The 20,365-nt window shown below is 49.1% G+C and overlaps 1 protein-coding gene across 1 annotated transcript; it reads right to left on the bottom strand.

Annotated features, from left to right (window-relative positions):
• Positions 1 to 7,839: 7,839 nt before the first annotated feature.
• LOC125942365 (uncharacterized) lies at positions 7,840 to 9,441 on the bottom strand. Its single transcript, XM_049660522.1, has 3 exons — positions 9,327 to 9,441; positions 8,995 to 9,142; positions 7,840 to 8,536 (listed from the first exon to the last, which is right to left on the bottom strand). Exons 2-3 carry the CDS (start codon positions 9,110 to 9,112, stop codon positions 8,154 to 8,156), a joined length of 501 nt encoding a protein of 166 aa, XP_049516479.1. The 5' UTR covers positions 9,113 to 9,142; positions 9,327 to 9,441; the 3' UTR covers positions 7,840 to 8,153.
• Between the last annotated feature and the right edge of the window lie 10,924 nt (positions 9,442 to 20,365).

Below are 20,365 nucleotides of genomic sequence, written 5' to 3'. Positions count from 1 at the left end.
AAACAAACAAAAAAAAAACACTCTACTAACATCTGCCTGTGCTAGAGAGGTCTGGCGACATGAAAAGCAAACATCGGGCACTCACCCAGCCAAAGTGGTTGACGCCGGTCGATCTGGTAGCTGCCATCGAGCGGTGTAGCAGGCGTCTTCGGTCCTCGTATCTCGCAGCTTGCCATCCGCTGTTCAGATACTGGTTCGCCAATCCCACCGCTGCCACCACTATTGTGACTCGGGGTCCGGGGACGGAAACGCCAAGCCCGTCCCGGAACCGTTGTACATTGTTGCGACTGGGTGTCGGGGACGAGAGACTGAGTCTTGAAGCAGGCGAAGAGGAGACGAAAGCTTTATACAATATGTACAAATATGTACAGATATAGCAGGAATAGCAGGTAATAGCTGCCCTTAGCTGGTGATAGCTAGTAAAAGCAGTAAGAGCTGGTAAGAGCGCACCAGACCGACGGGGCGGCCGGTGGCGACTCTCTGGCTTAACAATGGGCCGGTTCTTCCTTAAATCCCCTTGGCGGCGGCTCCTCGTCGACAGGAGGAAGACGGGACGGTTGCTGACGTCACTCGCGTCGCATTGTGTCGCCGCGTCCCCCTGGCGACTCGTCGACAGGACCCCGAGGGACGGGTGGCGATGATGGCCGGGGCTGCTTGCACGTCGGCAGGACACAGACGGGGCAGTTGCCGAGGTCCCCCCGCGCCGTATTGTGTCGTCGCGTCCCCTTGGCGACTCGTTGACAGGATCCAGACGGGGCGGTTGCTGAGGCACCCGCGTCGCATTGTGTCTCCGCGTCCCGTTGGCGACTAGTCGGCAGGACCCAAAGGGACGGGTGACGATGATGGCAGGTGTTATGGCACAACAACATAGATACGCAGATTTCGTTTTTTGATCGGTCGCCTGGGAGCGTTGAAATAGTGCTATCACCTAAAGTCCCTATATAAGAAAAGTACCGCCATCTACTCTTTCCTCCGCCGCCTCCTCTCCTAAAGCGCTTGCTTTTTTCTTTACTTTTTGTTTGCGAAAGCCAAGTCGACGGTGGCGCACCTAGAAAGTCCACGTTAAAGCTTTCAGGCCGGGCCACGGCCGGGCTCGACTGGCGCGCGCGCTCGCTTCTTACGGCCTTCGCATCGGGGCTAGTTCATGCCTATCGCCGCTGCTTGGAGGGGGGCGCTGCGACCCCACCCTCTTGCTCAGCTGCTCCCAGCCGATCTGTGCAGGCGCGCAACGCTGGAAGATTGGGTCGAGCGCGCTTCTTACCTCACCGTGCATTCAAGAACAAGTCGCCTAATTGTAGAGGACTCGTAAATGGTTCATCTAGGCTTCTTATAAATGGATGCAGTGTAACTGTATTAATACATCAAGCTTCTTTAAATTCACTGGGGATGCATGCGCCGGGAGAACAGCTCTCCGCCATCAAATGCATTTTGAGGAAAGAAAATGAATATGTATTGCTCGTATGGCACTTACAATGGTTGCCATACTTTCAGGCGAAAGCTCTTGCGGGCACAGTAGCTCACAAATGTGTCTTATTCACAATTACAATATGAAGGGTTTCCTTGGCGGCTTGTGTACATATAGGCCGAAGGCTTGTTGTTTTCTTCAGTCAGTTGGTTTGACTGATTTACAAGGAGTATTCTCAGAAACTTCTCGGTAATTAGATTTGCGGATCGTATCGCATGACTGTCGTCAACACCTTCAGGGCAGCTCAAGATGGGAGCGCGTTGTAAATAGGGCTGCACTGCTCTTTCGAGTACTTCTAGTTCATTCCTGCGTGGCAGGTGTTCGGAGGCTTTATCGAAAAAAAAAACGCTATTATTTATTTATTTTTATTTTATCAATACTGCAATCACCATGCGGTGATTTTAGCAGGGTGGTACAAGCATAACGAATACATTGTTATGTACAGAAAATGCACACGGTAATAAAGAAAACTGTTATTTGAATAAATACAAAGCGTACAGGTTGGGCACACGCAACGTTACTCTAAAGAAGTAAAACACTGTCACTGCAAACATGGCACAAACAAAATAATGTCACTGTAAGCATGATAAAAAAGAAGTTAATGTTGGCGCAGAGACGACGTCATTTTTTTAGCTGGTTCCAGTCCACTACTGTGCGCGTAAAAAAAGAATACTTAAAAGAGTTGCTGCGTGAGGAAAAAGGAGTTATAGTGAAATTATGTATTTGCCGAGTAGCGCATCCGGAGGAGAAGGCTGATCTTTGTTATGTCCATCTTATAATTCCCCTTTATTAGTTGATGCTATCTTGTCCAAATATCTTGTCCAAAAGCGCTAGAAACTCCGGCTTGAAACTCATTGCTTGAGAACTGGTGAAAAGAAACACCGGGTGTTTTCCCGGAACGCGACTTGCAATACGGAAGACAGCAATACACCATCACACAGCAGTTATATACCGATCTGCAATGAACGGCGCCAAGTCTTGGCTGTGGCCGCGCGTACTAAAGGCATTGTACGACCGTCTTCAGGATGGATGGATGGATGGATGAAGAACTTTATTAGTGTCCTTCTGGGCGCGGAGCCCACAAATTACTTCATACTGAACGACACTGACAGAGCACCGAATAAAATGCGCGGGAAAACGATCGTGCGAGCGCGAAGGCAAGCGCATGTACGCAGAGCAGGGTCAGGGTTTTGGCGCTGAGCCGTGCTCCCTCAAGGGCTGCAGAAGATAGCGCCAACCTTTCCCTTTCCCTCTAGAACCACTTATCATCATATCGCAGCGCCCCTACCGCCGACGGGTGGCGCAACGTGCTGAGAAACTCTCCCATTGTTTCCCCGACGGGTGAGAAGGCCGTAAGAAGCGAGCGCGCGCTCCAGTCGAGCCCGGCCGTGGCCGGGCGCGCGCCGCCGGCGCCGGCGGCGACTGCGGCTGCGGACTTTCAACATGACTCTGAGGCGGAAAAAAAGAAAATATAAAGAAGTGAAAAGCGCGTGCTATCATCGTCCAATCGGAGATACAGGAGAGAGCGAAGCGGCGTTTATCAAAGGATGGCGGTACTTTTCTTATATAAGTACTTTAGCTATCACCCGCTTGTCTTTTTTTTTGTATTTCGCGGGCTTCTTTAAAGACAATTACAAGACGCTCCATCAATGGTACTTAATTGCAAACACTTCAGTCAGCAATATTGAATGTCATCTACAACTTTCGTATTGGCACTTTCTTGGTTAAGCTAATATTTAAAAAGTTACGCAATTAGTTTATACTAATTAATTGAGTTTGCGAAATGAAAAAAAGTCACAGTTTCACCTGAAAGGCGAAGCATCAATTGCGATAGCAAATTTGTAGAGAGCTATACGGAGTAAGGATGGGTACTTTTAGTTTATACAGCTTTATCAGCTGTATAAACTTGGACATGCAGCAGCACCGGCAACACGCAGAACTGTTGTCGACGCCGTCGGCGTTTTGCCCGCGTTCGCTCAAAATGCGTGCGGCGTTGGTGACTGTTGCCGGAGCCTCTGATATAAATAGGCACTTGGTGCCGCAGCTAAACGTCGCCTCCCTTCCCTCACCCTCCCCCCAACGGCCTTTCGCGCGTCGGAAAAAGGCGCGTTTGCTCTACATATATGGCGATTGTAAAGTAGCAAAGAGACGCCTACTTCTACAGCCCTTAAGGGAGCACGGCGCAGAACGCGCGTTTGTTCTCCGCCGTGGGTTCCCTCCCCGTGAAAGAGCGCGTCCCTCGCGCCCTTTCACTCGCACATACAGCGTTCGGCGGCGCGCGGCGACGATTTCATCTCCATTGACGTCATACGGAACCTCACGGCGACGGCAGAAATCTGCTTTGGAGTGTCCATATAATTGCTATCCCAATAAAACAAGTACCGCAGACTAGGACACGCGATCCTTAACACCACTGAGATAGTTTGAGCCTCCTAGCACGCTCCATCGTTTTAACAATCTACTTTTAGCTGGCACACCCTGTAATGTCGCGGCAATGTGTTTAGCCGTATAGGACGGTATTTATGTAGTGAAACCCGTGAAACAGGGAACGCGTTTAAGAGAAGCTTATTTAGGCAAAGTCATTCTTGAAAATACATGTGAAGCGCGATTAGACCCAATGGTACAGTCATTGGAGCCGAATGAAACAAGGCACCGTTACCTTATGTTATCTTGAAAAGCCTCCGTACTTGGTCTGGTTATAGTTCGCAAGTATCGTCTGCAGGTCTAGTTATAACACTTAGAAAAACTTCATGACAAAGGTTTATTTTTAAAGCTTTTTATGATTGCTTGTTGTCTTTTAACTAATATATTCAAAAACTAATATATCCCTTGCAAAAGAGAACTCTAAAAGCGTTAACAACATTTCTCGAAGAGAGCGGCATTGTTGGCCGTTATTAACGCTTATAATGTTTCTTTTATTTCATTGTAGCTGTATATGTGTTTGTGGATTATGCTATATTTATTATTCTGTTCTGACTATATGTGATAATACATGTACGCGATGTGTGCACCACCCGCTGATTAGAGACTGTATTGTAAGGTGCCATTGTTATTTATATTCTTGAGACTTTCTTCTGCAGTGCAGTGGAGTGATTGAACTTCTTCATTGTATGTACCACGTTTGTTTTTTTGTACCACGCTTTTTGTATGAGAAGGTTATTTGACATGTATTCTTGTATTTTAAACCCTGTATGTTGTAGGTTAGACCCATTCAAGAGCTAATTGGAGTAGCCGGCGCCTTATTTGTGATTTGTGCGTCAACATCTCCTCATATCATATCAATAAAAAATATTCAAAAACACAAAAAATTTCCTTGAAACTGGGGTTTTGAAATATTTGGCACTCATAGATATTGAGAAAAGGTGCTGCGATGTCGAAGTTAGCGCTCATTTTTCAAGTGAACCTTGTATTAGACATTTTAAGCGAAGGTGGTGGGTGGTGGTGGCATTTTTCAAGTGCACCTTGTATTAGACATTTTAAGCGAAGGTGGTGGGTGGTGGTGGCATTTTTCAAGTGAACCTTGTATTAGACATTTTAAGCGAAGGTGGTGGGTGGTGGTGGCATTTTTCAAGTGAACCTTGTATTAGACATTTTAAGCGAAGGTGGTGGGTGGTGGTGGCATTTTTCAAGTGAACCTTGTATTAGACATTTTAAGCGAAGGTGGTGGGTGGTGGTGGCGGTGTCACATTGAAAAGTGGGCTGATCCTGGCGATAGCGCAGAAAGGGTCCAAGCTCAATGGCACATACCAGGGGCAAAAAGAAACGCAGAGAAAGAGAGAGAGGAAGAAAGAGAGAAAAAGAAAGACAGAGACATAGAGAAAGAAAGAAATAGAGAGAGAGTGAGAGAAGGAGAGAAATAAAGAGAGAATGAGAAAGAGAAACAAAGAAAGAGAAAGAAAGAGAGTAGCAAAGAAAGAGAGAGAGGGATAGATAAATAGAGAGAGAGGGGGGAAGAGAGAGAGAGGGAGAAAACAAAGAAAGAAAATCATCACGAAGGTCAGATACACAGCCACGGCCGGACTCGACTCTCCTACGCGCTCCCTTACGGCCTTTGGAACGCGACGGGAGTCAATGCACGGCCGGGCTCGACTGGCGGGGCTCGACTGACCACGGCCGGGCTCGACTGGCTCGACTGCGCGCCAGTCGAGCCCGGCCGTGGTCAATGTAATTTTTTCTGACGAGTAGCTCGATGGCTCGCCTCAAGAGGTCGCTACCACCTCACCGTGTCATGGTGTTAATAGTCATGGCTAGGTGGCGTTAAAGCCCCTCCATACGCGTTTTCGGCGCGTGGATGGAGGGGCTTTAAGTGGCGTATGCCACCGCCTGATTTAAAGGGTTCCGCCTCATCCTCATCCATCCATCCATCCATCGTCCGTGGGAGCGAAGGGTCGCGCGGGTAACCACCGTAGCGCGAGCTTGGTTTTGCTGCTGCCATTATCTTCAGTAGCTGCTGTCAAGTTGGTTCTTCATTCTATGCTGGTGTCCCGACTGGTGAGATTCTTGTGCGCACAACGTTCATCAGACTTGTTCGCTGATGCCCACGACATGAGTGTGGTCTGCTTTTGTGGGCGCAATTACTTCACCACTTCCGTGCTTGACGGTACGTCTGAAGCATCATGCCTATGTCGCCGATCCCTCGTGTGCTACCTACTGTGTGCCAGCTTTTGCAGCTGAATGTGTGAGCTTTCTCCGTGGGATCGTTGCAAGCGTGAAAGCGTCGTTTCTTCCTTCTGCCTCAAACGCGATCACTGTAACCATGGTGTACTGTTGTGAGCCATTTTGCAGATCTCCACAGGGGAAGACGCCGGGTGTTTCCTTTCACCAATTTCCTGCGGAACTGTGTTCTTAGTGGCGAAAAAAACATTTCCCGTGAAAATCTCGTCATCAACGACAAGTCCTAATCAACGGTAAACTGCATGTAGTACGTGTGTAGCAAACACTTCGATGAGAGTGATTATGTTCCCGGATGCCGAATACGGAAGTTGCTTGTGGGAGCTGTACCGACCATCTTCGAACTCTATCCGTCCTACATATGGTGCCAGCTGCAAAGAGACCGCTTAATTAAGGACCCTCCATGACGTGACCCCCCAGCTTCTGGTAATTCATCAAAGCGAAAAGCAGAGTCGCTGTTGCCTGCTCATGAAGATTTTAGTGCCAGGGAGGAGGTAACCGAGCAGAGACAAAGTGCTTTAACACAAACCACCAGTAACAACGCTTACCGAGCATGTCACTATACGGTCATGATGAAAAGGCTTCGGGCTCAGGTTGCTTACCAGCGCTCGAAGTGCGGGGGGCTACTGATAAAGCTCTCTGTAGAGAAAGAAAAGATGAAAGAGTACAACGACGACAAACACTATATTGCCGTCAAAAAGGTCGTTGCCGATTCCCAGAAACGTGAGAAAAGGGCCGTTTTTCTCAGATTGAACTCTATGGCAGTAAACGATCTTGTTATTCATAAGTTGTCAGAGAGTGTGTGATTTGGCGCTTCCTTTCGCCAAAAGGTTATGATCACGCTCGAATACCTGACCTCTTGGCACTGCCGGCGAAGTGTACGCTTCACCCAACTCGCATGTTTTTGGCACTTTTGGACAACATCGTGGCTTTCTTTGAAACGGCTGCGAAGCACTTTCGGCGATCAAAAGTGCATGAAGTGGCGCTGCAACTTCGCGTTGCACACTACCTTGAACAATCGCCTTTCTTGAACTGCCAAGATGTTGGCAGTGGTCACGCAAGGCGCACAGCTGGTGTGATTGCTGACAAATTTGTCCGACTACTTCTAGTAAATCACACAAAGATGGTAACGGGAAAAATGAAAAACCAGTTGCTTATGTGCATACGCCACCCAGAAAATATTTTAGGCTTTAATGTACATGATGTGAAGGTTGTTGGCACCAAAATGTACAAGAGTGCACTGTATTGATCAGGAAATAAATAGTTTCTACCTGTAAAATTATTATTTTCGTTGTAGCCTCGCAGTATCTGTACCTCTCTTATAAACTGAAGTGTATGTACTGAGATAATCATTTTCCCTAAGTAACGACATGTGTCTTCAATGATTGTGGGTGTTGGCTTTAATCTTTCGAGCGTCGTCTGGTTCAGGCTTCAAGTAGAGGCTGTAAGCCGTTTCATCTACATCGTATGAGGCTATGGTGTTGACTACTGGCACTGAAAATAAATATTGCGCTTTAAAATTCCAGATAACTTGCGTTTGACAGCCAGAGTTACACAAATGTTGCTGGTATGCTGCCCTGCCGGAACGCATCTGTGAACGCGCTTTGCGGAGGCGGCAACGGTTAGAGTTGCTGTATATATACAGTAATCGATCTAGCAACGGTTAACCCTTTATTGACGACACATTAAAATAGTTCAAAAACATTTATTTCTGATATATTTCTACTTACTATAGCATTATAAAGCATACTTTGCAAGGACAAAAAATTGCAACATTTGCTTGCCGAGATCTAGCTTTGTTGCCTGTGGGCAACACTAGGCACGATTCCTAAAACAGGCTTCACTGCATGACCCCTACGGGTCAATGTGAAACTTGTACTGGCACTCTTTCCCTAGCGTGAAACAGAGATGCACATTGAACTTTCTCTATATAACCCGTGTGATACCCGTGCATTTCGGATATTCCTTTCTTTTGGGAGAACGTTGGGAGGTGATCGACTGTGTCCATCTTTGCACGTCACAAGAGCTGTTGGTCCGCGCCGTTTCTTTGCCTGCAGTTCATTTTCAACTCTTGATGATGCAAAATAAACTGCTCTAAATCATTTACAGTCATTGCTGTAACTTTGTTGGGGTTCCTCTGAGCACTGTAGAGCGAGGACTGTTCACAGAAGAAAGACCAGTCCATGTGAAAAAATCTTCTGAAATACTCGATGGGAGACAACACCGGGGATGGACAGGGTGGCACGTCCTTCCACTCTGGCATGGCGCGACCAACTGAGGCTTGGACAACGCTCCATGTAGGATGATTTTTCGAAGGCTTGGTGATTGTTTCAAGTCCATCGTCAATATCGTCTGTGCTCGGGGTGCTAGACATCTCAGCTTGGCAGTCCCCTGAGAGAGCTGCAAAAATTCAACAGAAAGTGGATGCGACATCAACCTAGAGCTAAACAAATAGCACGCTAAATTATAAAATGGTACTTGAGATATTCCTGTGAATTCACAATCACTAAGGACACAAATTAAAAAAAGAAAGTCACAGCTTTGCCACTAAGGGCTGAGGATAACGGCGTGTCAAGGCCGCTACGCAACGTTTTCATGAGCAGCGTAAACAGAACGCCAGACTCTACCAGGCGTCCAACTTATCTAACGGCGTCTGTCGTGAGTAGCGTCCACGGCTTCACAAGGACGCCGATAGATGCAGAGAGGTTAGGCTGATCCAATGACCAATGTACAGTGAGCGTTAGACGTTATATATCTGCGCCCCCCCCCCCCTCCCAATCGCACCCTTTTTCAAGACACCACGGCAGTTGCATCTTGAATGTCGAGCACTTCTGGTTATTTCTATAAAAAATACTTACCTGCCCGGGCTGAAGCAGCATTTTCCGGTTCGTCGTCGCTCGATTCCAGGTCCGAGTCATCGCTGTATTCGGGAGGCACCTTTGCGGCTCTTTTACCGTAAAATGCGCCCGGGTCCATTATTTGTGCCTATTGATGGGTCCTCGTTTCCTGCATGATACCGCGTATCGTTCATACCAGCGGAGCAGACATGCACGTCATACCAGCAGAGCAGCAACAAACACGCGACGCGCCGCTGTGGGCAAGAATTTTCATTGACATTTATATACCTCGGCATAGAGCAAGGTACAGCATTCTAAATAACTGTTAAAAGTGAGAGAAAAAAAGTGCTTACCACCAAATTGGCGCTTGCAGGTTGATGTGGTGTCGTCGAACGCTCCACGTGCATTTGTGCGCCAAACTTCTTTCTCTTCTTCCCCTATTTCCGACTTGCTTCGTGAGATGGCGCCGCACGTTCATGTAACATAATGTAACGTAAACTTGATGTTAGAAAGCAGCGACACTCTCCTCCGCGCGTGCGCTTTCCTCCTCAATTCTCCTCGGATTTCTCCCCTCCCCGGGCCGCAACACTCCATTTGCTAGTAAGTACAGCTTTTGACCACTGGCGCCACGCTGCGCCGCTCGCGCGTACCGCGTTTCTAGGTGGTTCCGTTCACCGAGGGCGCTCGAACGCAATCATATGGTTTGCACGAATGCACCCCTTGGAAGCGTGGCTGTATGGTTGAGTGGTTACGGCGCTCGCTTCGGGATCTTGCGTACGCAGGTTCGAACCCCGCTCTAGCTACATTTTTTTCCTTAATATCACGCTTTTCCCTTTTTTGTCTCTCTCTGTTTGCCAGCGCAGTCGCTTGAACCCCGGCACCATGGCGGCAGCCGTGGTGCCGGGCGCCGACGCGAAGCGGCGGTCGTTGGGGTGTTGCGGAGCGCAGCGTAGCAACACCCCAAATATAAAAATACTGCTCCAGTCAGGTAGACTGCTCCCTCCCTGATAGTGAGATTATATTTGGATCATCAAAACAGTGATGCGTTTATAATACCACCGATCCCAACAGCAGGCTAAGTCACCACCAGCCCAGCGTTTTCTCCGTCAACGCCTCCTCCGTTCCCACAGCGGCGGCTCGAAACATGGTACGCGCGAGCGGCGCAGCGTGGCGCCAGCGGTCAAACGCTGTACCTACTAGCAAATGGAAATACGCCTCCGGGCCGGCGCGGTGCGCACGGCACGCTGAACCGTCCTTTGGCTCGCTGCAGCCGCATTAGCATCAATGCGCGCGCTTGTTTATTCGGCCCTTTGAAGCGTTGTATGGGAATTTAACCGTTGTGAAACTGTCATGACGAAAGTACGCTTCCGATAGAACGTCGTGATATTTTTTTTTGAGGACGCTTCGATAAATACAAGCGCAAGCGCTCCGAAAAATGAGTGCCAAGCAGAGGCACTCATTTGCCTCTACGTCGCCACTTGGGTTGTCCGTAACGCGGAGGTGTATTGGGCGCATACAGGGGCGGATCCAGGTTTTTTCTGAGGGGGGGGGGAGCTCAGCTTCTGTCGATGATGATGATGATGATATTAGCCTTTCTTATTTACCGAAATTTACCGTTTTTCCTCACGATAAACCCGCGTTTTATACGGCTAAAGCAACACCTGTAGCCCTCCGTGGTGGTTCAGTCAGCTTAGGCGTTGAGCACGAGATCGCGGGATCAAATCCCGGCCGCGGCGGCCGCATTTCGATGGAAGCGAAATGCAAAAATGCCCGTGTTCTTGCGTTGTAGTGCACGTTAAAGAACTCCATGTGGTCAAAATTAATCCGGAGCCTTCCACTACGGCGTGCCTCATAATCAGAACTGGTTTTGGCACGTAAAACCCCAGAAAGAGGAAGAAGACCTGTAGCGAAGCCAGGTATCGGTTTCTCCTAGCTTATAGGAAACGAACGTTACCCAATAGAGCCATGTGCTTGGCGGCTGCGCCTGATAATACAGGGTGTTCAAAACTAAACTTTATGGTTTTCTTAAAGTTAGGCACTGGGAGGCACGCGAAGACCACCTGTACAAATAAGTTAGGTGGCCAGGGGGGCACAAAGTGAGATGATAATTATCGCTGTGAGCAGCCCAATTAACTAAAATTGAACAATTATTTTTGTTGACTGCAGTAAGTGGGTATGTTTGTATTGAAAACTTAGAGACAGCCGAGTTTCTACACAGTATCAGTCGGAAGAATTATTCTAGCGTGTCCGTGCTCCGAGATATCAGACTCCAAATTTCAATTGTTGTACTGCGCAGAAAAGTTGTCGCAGTTTCACCTGAAAGGCGAAGCATCAATTGCGATAGCAAATTTGTAGAGAGCTATACGGAGTAATGATATTAGCTTTATCAGCTGTATAAACTTGGACATGCAGCAGCACCGGCAACACGCAGAACTGTTGTCGACGCCGTCGGCGTTTTGCCCGCGTTCCCACAAAATGCGTGCGGCGTTGGTGACTGTTGCCGGAGCCTCTGATATAAATAGGCACTTGGTGCCGCAGCTAAACGTCGCCTCCCTTCCCTCACCCTCCCCCCAACGGCCTTTCGCGCGTCGGAAAAAGGCGCGTTTGCTCTACATATATGGCGATTGTAAAGTAGCAAAGAGACGCCTACTTCTACAGCCCTTAAGGGAGCACGGCGCAGAACGCGCGTTTGTTCTCCGCCGTGGGTTCCCTCCCCGTGAAAGAGCGCGTCCCTCGCGCCCTTTCACTCGCACATACAGCGTTCGGCGGCGCGCGGCGACGATTTCATCTCCATTGACGTCATATGGAGCCTCACGGCGACGGCAACGACGACGGCGACGCCGACGGCAGAAATCTGCTTTGGAGTGTCCATATAATTGCTATCGCAATAATAATCGAGAATAAAGACGCGACAATTCTCATGAATTCCCGTGAATGATCATGAAGCTCAGTGACCACTTCTGTGGAGGAATGGCGGTGCCATCTTCTCTCTTGAGTCGTGGTGGTGTGTTGACTAGAGGAACGTTCTTGAATACGGGCGTAACGCCCCGCTCCAACGCAGCAACCACAAAGCTGGGTGTTTACGATATGCGAATCACCGCGTATGAAGACTCACGACGCCACCTACAAGAAGAACGATGTGGCGTGTTAGCCGAGTGCGCGAGCACGGCCGCCGAGCCAGCGTCTTCATGTTTTGTTTCCCACTCGACGTCATCCTTTTATACAAGGCGCGCATCTGCTCCCGCTTCTCTAACCACGCGACGCCATCCTAGGCCCGCGCGCTGGCGTTGGCCGCTGACGTCACGCTCCCCCACTTCGCAGCCGTGGCTCGAGGCTTCGCCCCGCTCCGCGAGAACGCTCTCAGATAAACGGATCCGGCGGGCTTGAGTCTCCTGTGCTTAATGTACGACAATAAAAGTGCGAAGTCACAATGAAAAACTTGTAGCGTACGAACGGTACTGTGCTCGTACTGTATATTGTCAACGTGTAACTGTGATCACAATGAGTGCTACAGTTAAAAAAAAGTTGCCTATGCGTAGTTCTTAGTTTAGCTGTTAGTTGTTATTATTTATTTATATATGAACACTTCAGCAAGAGATCTCTTTCATTAAGCAGGTTGGTCGCGGAACCGATGACAGCCAATGAGGGAACCGTTGACACCCCAAGGGGAAACTAAGTTAATCAGGTGCAAAGGCGCTCAAGCGGACCTCGGCGTGTTTGGCAAAAGGGACGTCGTCCCCTCGTTCATTCGACGCCACCGACGGGACAAGTAAGGCACGGCAGGCGCCAGGAGGTCCAAGGTGTTCATGAGAAAAAATAACTACGGCAACTTCGCGACACCACACTCCTACGGAATACAACTAAGCTTTGTGAGCGAGCTAGCTTTACTTCTACATGGCTGATACCACTGGTACTCGCGAAAAATACTTTTGAAGAATGCTGGTGGCCATATTTTTAGGGCCATCCCCCTGTGAGCGAGGGGGCGATGCAGAAATCTGAGGGGGGGGGGGGGGGTCAGGACATCCGGACATCCCCCCTGGATCCGCGCCTGGGCGCATATAATATAAGCTGCGTAGAGTATAAACGAGAATTTGGTTCATAATCCTGGCTCTTAAAAGGCTCAGAGAAGGTAACCAAGAAGAAATGTGATAGTTTACTTAAAGTGAATTCGCCAAAATGAGTGAGCCAAAAGCGTTTGTACGAATGTCACTGTGCAAAATACGTGCTGTGTTTGCGAAACAGCCAACATAGAACTTTACACACGCGCCTGTGTTCCGTCACTATGAAACGACGAGAAATTGCACTCCACAACCTCTGGGAGTACCCGAAGTCTCTCTCTAAAAAAAAAAAAAAAAAAGGACTGATTGCTTACATGGAAACTTCTAAGACTATGGCCCTTGATGATTAACTTACAGACTGTCAAGATGCCAAGTTTATCAGAATTGAGGGAGGTTATCAGAAGCACGTGCCTTGTACTTTATGAGCATGCGCGAATAATACATGCCAGGTACGTAACTTCACCTCCGTGCGTATGGCTTTTTACTTCACGGCGGCTGCCAAGATATCATTGAGCGGTTGTTAATTGACTGATTTTTATATTTTCGCTTAACCAACTCAAGTTCATATGCCTATATATATATATATATATATGCAGGAAAGAAGATTATTGTTTGATTTAATTCAACAAAGTAATACTTATTCACGCTTTTTCGCACGATGAAAATCGCTACCAGTATTTCGTATCTGACGGCACTGAACTACAGAATGATCTAGGCGGCACCGAAGGTTGCGGACCGGGCCGATGGGTGGTTAGAAAAAAAGTACCACGTTAACTACAAAGTATTTCTCCTTGGCGCGCACACACACACACACACACACACACACACACACACACACACACACACACACACACACACACACACACACACACACACACACACACACACACACACACACACACACGCACACGCACACGCACACACACACACACACACACACACACACACACACACACACACACACACACACACACACACACACACACACGCACGCACGCACGCACACACACACCATTACAGAATAGGAGTTGTATAGCCATTAACTCATAAATTACATACATTTGAAAACAAACGCACGCGCGAGAACACAAAAAAGCTTTGTCACTGCACGAAGAGTCAACAAAAAGTTAAGCGACACATTTGAAAAAAAAAAAAAAACTATATGCACAGTTATAGCTAGGTGCTCTGTATTGACTGAACAAAGAGTCCGGCTGTGCAAAGAGCATTAAAATCTCCATGCAACTTCACCTACGAATATAAGGAAAGCTGTAAGATTCACCTCGCAAAGAACGAAGTGCTTAGAAGGCGCGAAATGCTTTCTCCCGATGTTATGGAGCCACGGAACCGGCCAACGACATTCCGTTCTCCTCGGGAAATAGAAAATAATGCTAGCCGCGGTACTCTCGCCGTTACTTTTTAATCTGGCCATGATGAAGCTTCCGGCTCAGCTGGCGAAGGTCGAAGGCGTCCAGCACGCGCTGTACGCCGACGACATAACCATCTGGGCCAAACACGGATCGGTTGGAGACATTGAGGCCAACCTGCAGCAAGCGGCGGAGATCGTGGACGTCTACGCCCGCCGCTGCGGCCTTGAGTGCTCCCCATTCAAATCCGAATTCGTGCACATTCGCCCGTCGCGTAAGTGCACCACCAAAATGGAGCTATTCCTGGCCAGCGGCCCGATACCCGAACACGATGAGATTCGAGTGCTTGGTCTCTTTATCCACAAACACAAACGAGTTGATACAACAACAGCCAAATTGCGTAAGGTGGGGGACCAGGTGGGCCGGATGGTCCGCCGGGTTTCCAACAAACGCGGGGGGTTACGGTGCAAAGACGCCTTGCGGCTGGCGCATGCATTCGTGACCAGTCGAGTCCTCTACTCGACTCCTTACCTCCACCTGCGCAAGTATGACGAGAACGCCCTCGAGGTGATTCTCAGGAAGATATACAAGCGTGCCCTTGATCTCCCGATAACCACGTCCAACCACCGCCTCATGGGCCTGGGGATGGTAAACACTTTCGCGGAGCTCCGGGAGGCACACTTGACAAATCAATATACAAGACTTTCAAAGACGCCGTCGGGACGCCGCCTATTAGCCCGACTTCACATCCAGCACCCAACACTGACGGAAGAGCGCGTACGCATCCCCGAAGTCTGGAGGTACGCCCTGCACGTGCGGCCTCTTCCGGCCAACATGACACGTGACGACCACAGTGGCAGGCGCCTTGCGCGGGCGGAGGCACTGGCCCGCCACTATGGGAACAAACACGGAATCTTCTACGTGGACGCCTCCGGCCCTCACCATGGGGGGTGGTACACGGCCGCAGTCGTCCATGAAAACGTCGCGGTGAATGGCCTAACATTCAGAGCTCAAGACACAACACATGCGGAGGAAGTTGCCATCGCGCTAGCTGCCGCAGACCAGGACTCGCGCGTCATCATTACCGACTCGAGAGGGGCCTGCAGAAATATTGAACAGGGGTACATTCCTCTCATTGCGTCTCGCATCCTTCAAAACAGTGACTACCTCGGGGCCCCCGCGTCTCGAATGATCGTATGGGCTCCTGCTCATATGGGCCTCGAAGGCAACGAAACGGCAGACGCCGCTGCCCGCGCGCTCACTCTCCGGGCAACGCCTTCAGACCCTTCCGAAATGGATCCCGAACCCAATCCGGCCCTAACTTTTCGAGAAATTACTCAACTATACCAATTCGGCCACGCAATTTATCCTAAGCCCTGTAAGGGCCTTACAAAGGCAGAGGAACGTACACTCCTCCGCCTTTACACCAAAACACTGCTGTGCCCGGCAGTTTTAAAGCACTTTGATCCTGCCTGTACAGGAAAATGCCCGCATTGTGCGGAGAAGTCTTCGGACATCTTCCACATGGTGTGGGCATGTAAATCAACCCCGAACCTCACCCCAAAACCAAACCCCACCCGGGAGGACTGGGAGGCAGCCCTGCTCGGCTGCTCCGACCTGGCGAGTCAGAAGGCCCTGGTCGACCGAGCACAAGCCGCGGCGGCCGCCAATGGGCTCCTGTAATGAGGAGCCCACCTAGTGAGTGTGAGAGGTGGCCCCCTCCGGGCCACCTCAAGCTTCCTCCGTGTTAATTAAATAAAGTTTTTTCATCATCATCATCTTTCTCTAACCAGCTGCTGCATTGAAACGCGCACCAGCAAGGCATTTCCACAGAGAACGAAGCTCAGATTCTTACGGAAAGACGGGAAAACAAGGAAACGCACGTTTGGAGCGGCAGGGCGACCACCACTTGGACAGAGCATGGCGGGCGGGAGAAACTGAAGGCGCGCGAAAGCAAGTTTCGCGCTGTTTTCGTGACGTCAGGGTCACCTGATGGGGTAGTATCGCGCGCCGCAGCCATTCAGCGTGGCGGATGCGCCGCCTCCGCGATAGAGGGGGAGAAAAAGGGGAGGTAACCGCACCGGCAAGGGCGTTGCGGCATAGATCAAAGCGTGTCGCTACTTTCTAACATCAAGGGGTTTTAGCAACGATTAGAGTCACTGGAAAATTTTTGATATACGTAAATATAACTGAACTGTTATTTTTCTGTTTCAGTCATGATTAGAGCCGCGCATGCAAGCTAATTGTGACTTTAAAAAATGAGAGAGTCTGCCCCCTGTGCTCTTTACATAAATGCTTCAGAGCTGCACTTGGGCGTTTGTTTTGTAAGCATCTGCGCATGTTTTTTTTTTAACATTGAATTCAATATATTCATTCATTGAACATTGAATTCAGTTCAATTCATTGAGAATTGAAATTTTTTTTAACATTGTACAGTTCAATATCAGGTCTATGCCTTGTAGCAGGACCACGGATGGCACACACGGCCGTGTCACAACATGGAGTACAGCTATGGTGGCCCTTCTAGCCACCATAGCACAGCCCCACCGAAATTCGTGACCCGGCTGCTCCCAGAGTAGAGCAGGTGCGGGAAAGCCAGTCTAATAACGTTGGGGAAAGCTGTGCCGGCGCCGGTTCACGTGAAGTGCGTCATCAATCAGGGTCGTTTGGTGTGTCGCGGGGAGGGAAACGGAAAGAAATTTGGCGGTTGGCGTGCTCCGCCGGGCTTCCCTCGTCTCAGATCAGTTTCGGCGACGGGATGGGAAGGCTTGCGTGGTACGTTCCGCCGAGGAGCAGGCTGCGTTTGAACAACGGCGCCGCGAACCCGCTCGGGAAAGGGCTCGTCGTCGAGTGCCGATTCTAGCCTGAGAGCTTCCGAAGCCCAGGCGAAACGTCAGCGAAGAGTCGCGGAGCCCTAGTTGCGGGAGCGCGATGTTGAGGCCAAACGTCAGCGAAGAGCCGCCGACCCTGAGGGCAAACGAAGCGGAACGCCTGCGACAGCGTCGTCTTGCCACAAGCCTTCGCTTACCCCCATTTTTTCGACAGGGGAAGGGCTGGTAATTTTTGATTTTAGAAAAATTACGGGGGATGCTTAAAGCTTTCTAAGAATGTGAAGGCGAAAGCCTACTTGGACATATATATGTCTGCACTTTTTAACAAAAGTGACAACAGGACAGCTCGAACGTATAGTGCTGTCGTAAAAACGTAAATGCTTGTCTGCTAGCCCGGAAGCCGGGATAAACCCGAATCATTTCCACAGCCCGAATGACGCCTTTTCAGATTTAAGCAATGAATTCAGTGTAGCACAATAGACTAAAAAGAGAGAGAGAGAGAGAAGAAGAGAGAGATGGCCTACATGGCTTGAGCGTCGTGTTTGCAAACACGACGCTCAAGCCATGTATAGGTGATCTCACGAGAAAACGGAACCATTGTCTCGTTTTCTTCGTCCCTTGCGCTGCCCTACCGACAAATCAAAACCAATGCGCAAATTTTCTGCACGTCAAAAAAAATAAAAATAAAATAAAAATAAAATCAACTGCCTCATGTCCAGCCGCTGCAGGATTGCTAAACACGCGGTAAGTATGGAATGTCGCCGAATGCTTGCATTTTTGGGGCTGCTTAAATTTATTTATTTATTTATTTTCAATACTTTCAATTTTCATTGTGCGTCATGAAACAAAATATTCATTTCGACATATAACAGCGCACAAAAACGACACCGCTACCATCAACGTTCACCAGGCCATCCCTCCTCCACCGCAGCGCATAAAAGCGCAATTAAGTGGAATAAACCAGTTACCAACCAACCAGCTTGTGTTTCACACACACACGCACGCACACACAAACAAATAGAAACATTGTGCACGCATGGTTGAACTTGCGTGACAAGTAGGGCCATATCTGTGGATTCGGAGCAACGAGGCAAGAATGTTTTTTACGGCCGCAAACAAAGGAACTTGCTTTCATTCATTTCGCTGAGGCCTATGGTGACAAGACCCGCCAACAGGCGCTTCACTGATATGTTTCTGACCCAAAATAATTGCTAATCCACAGTGACTTGTAGGCCTTCATTTCTTGCAGACTGACGCAGGTCGCAGTAAACGCCAGATAATTATAATCATGTCCACGTGCATCGTGGCTGCCAGCGCCTCGGGTCCGGAGTCGCATTCGCACCGACGCGCAGTTTGTATACAGAGTCCACACCGTCGCACATTTCGACCTTTGCTTTAGGCGAGCCCGCATTGACCGGACAAACCCGCCCATCCACGAAGGGCAAAATTCGGGGCGTCTTCCAGAAACGAATCGTATCTGCAGTTCAGGACTCTCAAACTTACGCACTCCGTGCACATTAGTCGAACGTACATAACATAACGCCTGCACCGCGTCTGCACCTTGGCATTCATTTCGAGTGTCGCGCTGTGCCTGCACCGCAGAAATCGAGCTGCACAATTTCTGAACTCCTCGTGCACCGCCGCGAACTGGTTCACCGTGGTGCAGGCGAATCGAACGGACCTCCTCTAAGTCCCGTCTGTCCTCTGCACCAGCTCCCGCTACAGACGCTCTCGCTTTATGTCACTTGCCGCATGTGCATAAATGTTTGTCGTCTGCTAAATTCAGCTTCGCTGCTGGCGCTCAAGTGTTGCCGCTCAATGGCCACCATCACTCTTCGTAAATGTTTACTGCATAAACTTGCCACATTTTGATCCCCACTAACTACGCACGTGAATTCCACCCTATGGCCTGTTCCATCTATTAGTGGAAAACAAACCATCGCGGATATCTAGGCACCTAGGCATTTCCTAAAAATTGTGTGTGCATACCACGACACAAAGTTTATTTGTAAAAAAAATTAATGATAAAAGTAGTAGGGAACCACAATTAAAACAACATAACAAATACGCAGCTACAAAAACGCTGTTAACGAAGACCAAACCTTGAACAACTGCACTCTGTTCCGCAGTTAGCTATATTACACAATTTTCTCTGTGTGGAGAGTATTTGCATTGCTCATGTTATTAGGGGACGTAAGCTTACGCGGCCTGCTTTATGGCGCGTTCATGTAACGGCAAGAGGATTTCGAAGATATACAGACAGGTCGGCGAACATGTGCTGTTAATCACGCTGGGCCTGCGAGGACAGAAACGCGCGGGGAAGACGTGTATACGAGGCGTACACTTTAATTGTTTCACTCCTCACGTGCGTGGTTGGATTTTAAATTCAGAGACGTTATCATACTTTGCGTAATACGCAGTCAAGCGAGTGTTTATTTTAAGTCAAGGCGGTATCAGATGGTAGCAATCAGTTTCGCAACACACAAAGCACAGCACGTTCTTGCACTCTGGCAGCGACGCAGCTTCGTTATTTTCTTGTCGTCTGCTACGCGCGGGCCCCCTCCAATTTCAAGCTGGCGGTTTGCTGTACAATTTCGACGGCCTGTGGCGCTCTGTAGTTGTGCTACCTAGAGTTACTGTATACGCTACCCTACCTTTTGTAGCATATGCAGTAACTCTAGCTCTAGCAGCCTCGAGGTGAGGGGGAGGGGAACACATCGCCCGTTGTGGAGATGGTGGTGATGAGCGGAGGCAGAGAGCACTGCGGCATGCTGCGCGCGCTGAGGGAGAGCGTGTTCGCGGCAAAGAGGTTACATACTAAAACTTAACCTCCTTGGTTCGCGGTATCGACAGCAAAAGCATTGCCGAACGCCGGAGTCGGCTCTCCTGTACTTAGCGCTTATCTCTACCGTCGTCCCCGCCAATCTTGCATCCTAACTTTGTTCACTTTTCCCCTACCCCCAGCTTGAGTAGCTGGCCAGAGGAATTTACCATAGGCTGATTTCCCCACCTTCCTTATAATTAAACTTTTCTCGCTTTAGATTAAAAAAAAAAAAAAAAAAAAAAAAAAAAAAACATCTTACTACTTAGACCTACAATTGAATTGAACCGTCACGTACAACGCATCTTGAGAGCCTGA

Source organism: Dermacentor silvarum, chromosome 1, assembly GCF_013339745.2.
Source record: "Dermacentor silvarum isolate Dsil-2018 chromosome 1, BIME_Dsil_1.4, whole genome shotgun sequence".
NCBI lineage: Eukaryota > Metazoa > Arthropoda > Arachnida > Ixodida > Ixodidae > Dermacentor > Dermacentor silvarum.
Note: the sequence above shows the minus strand (reverse complement) of the source record. Positions and strands in the feature narration are given on the sequence as shown.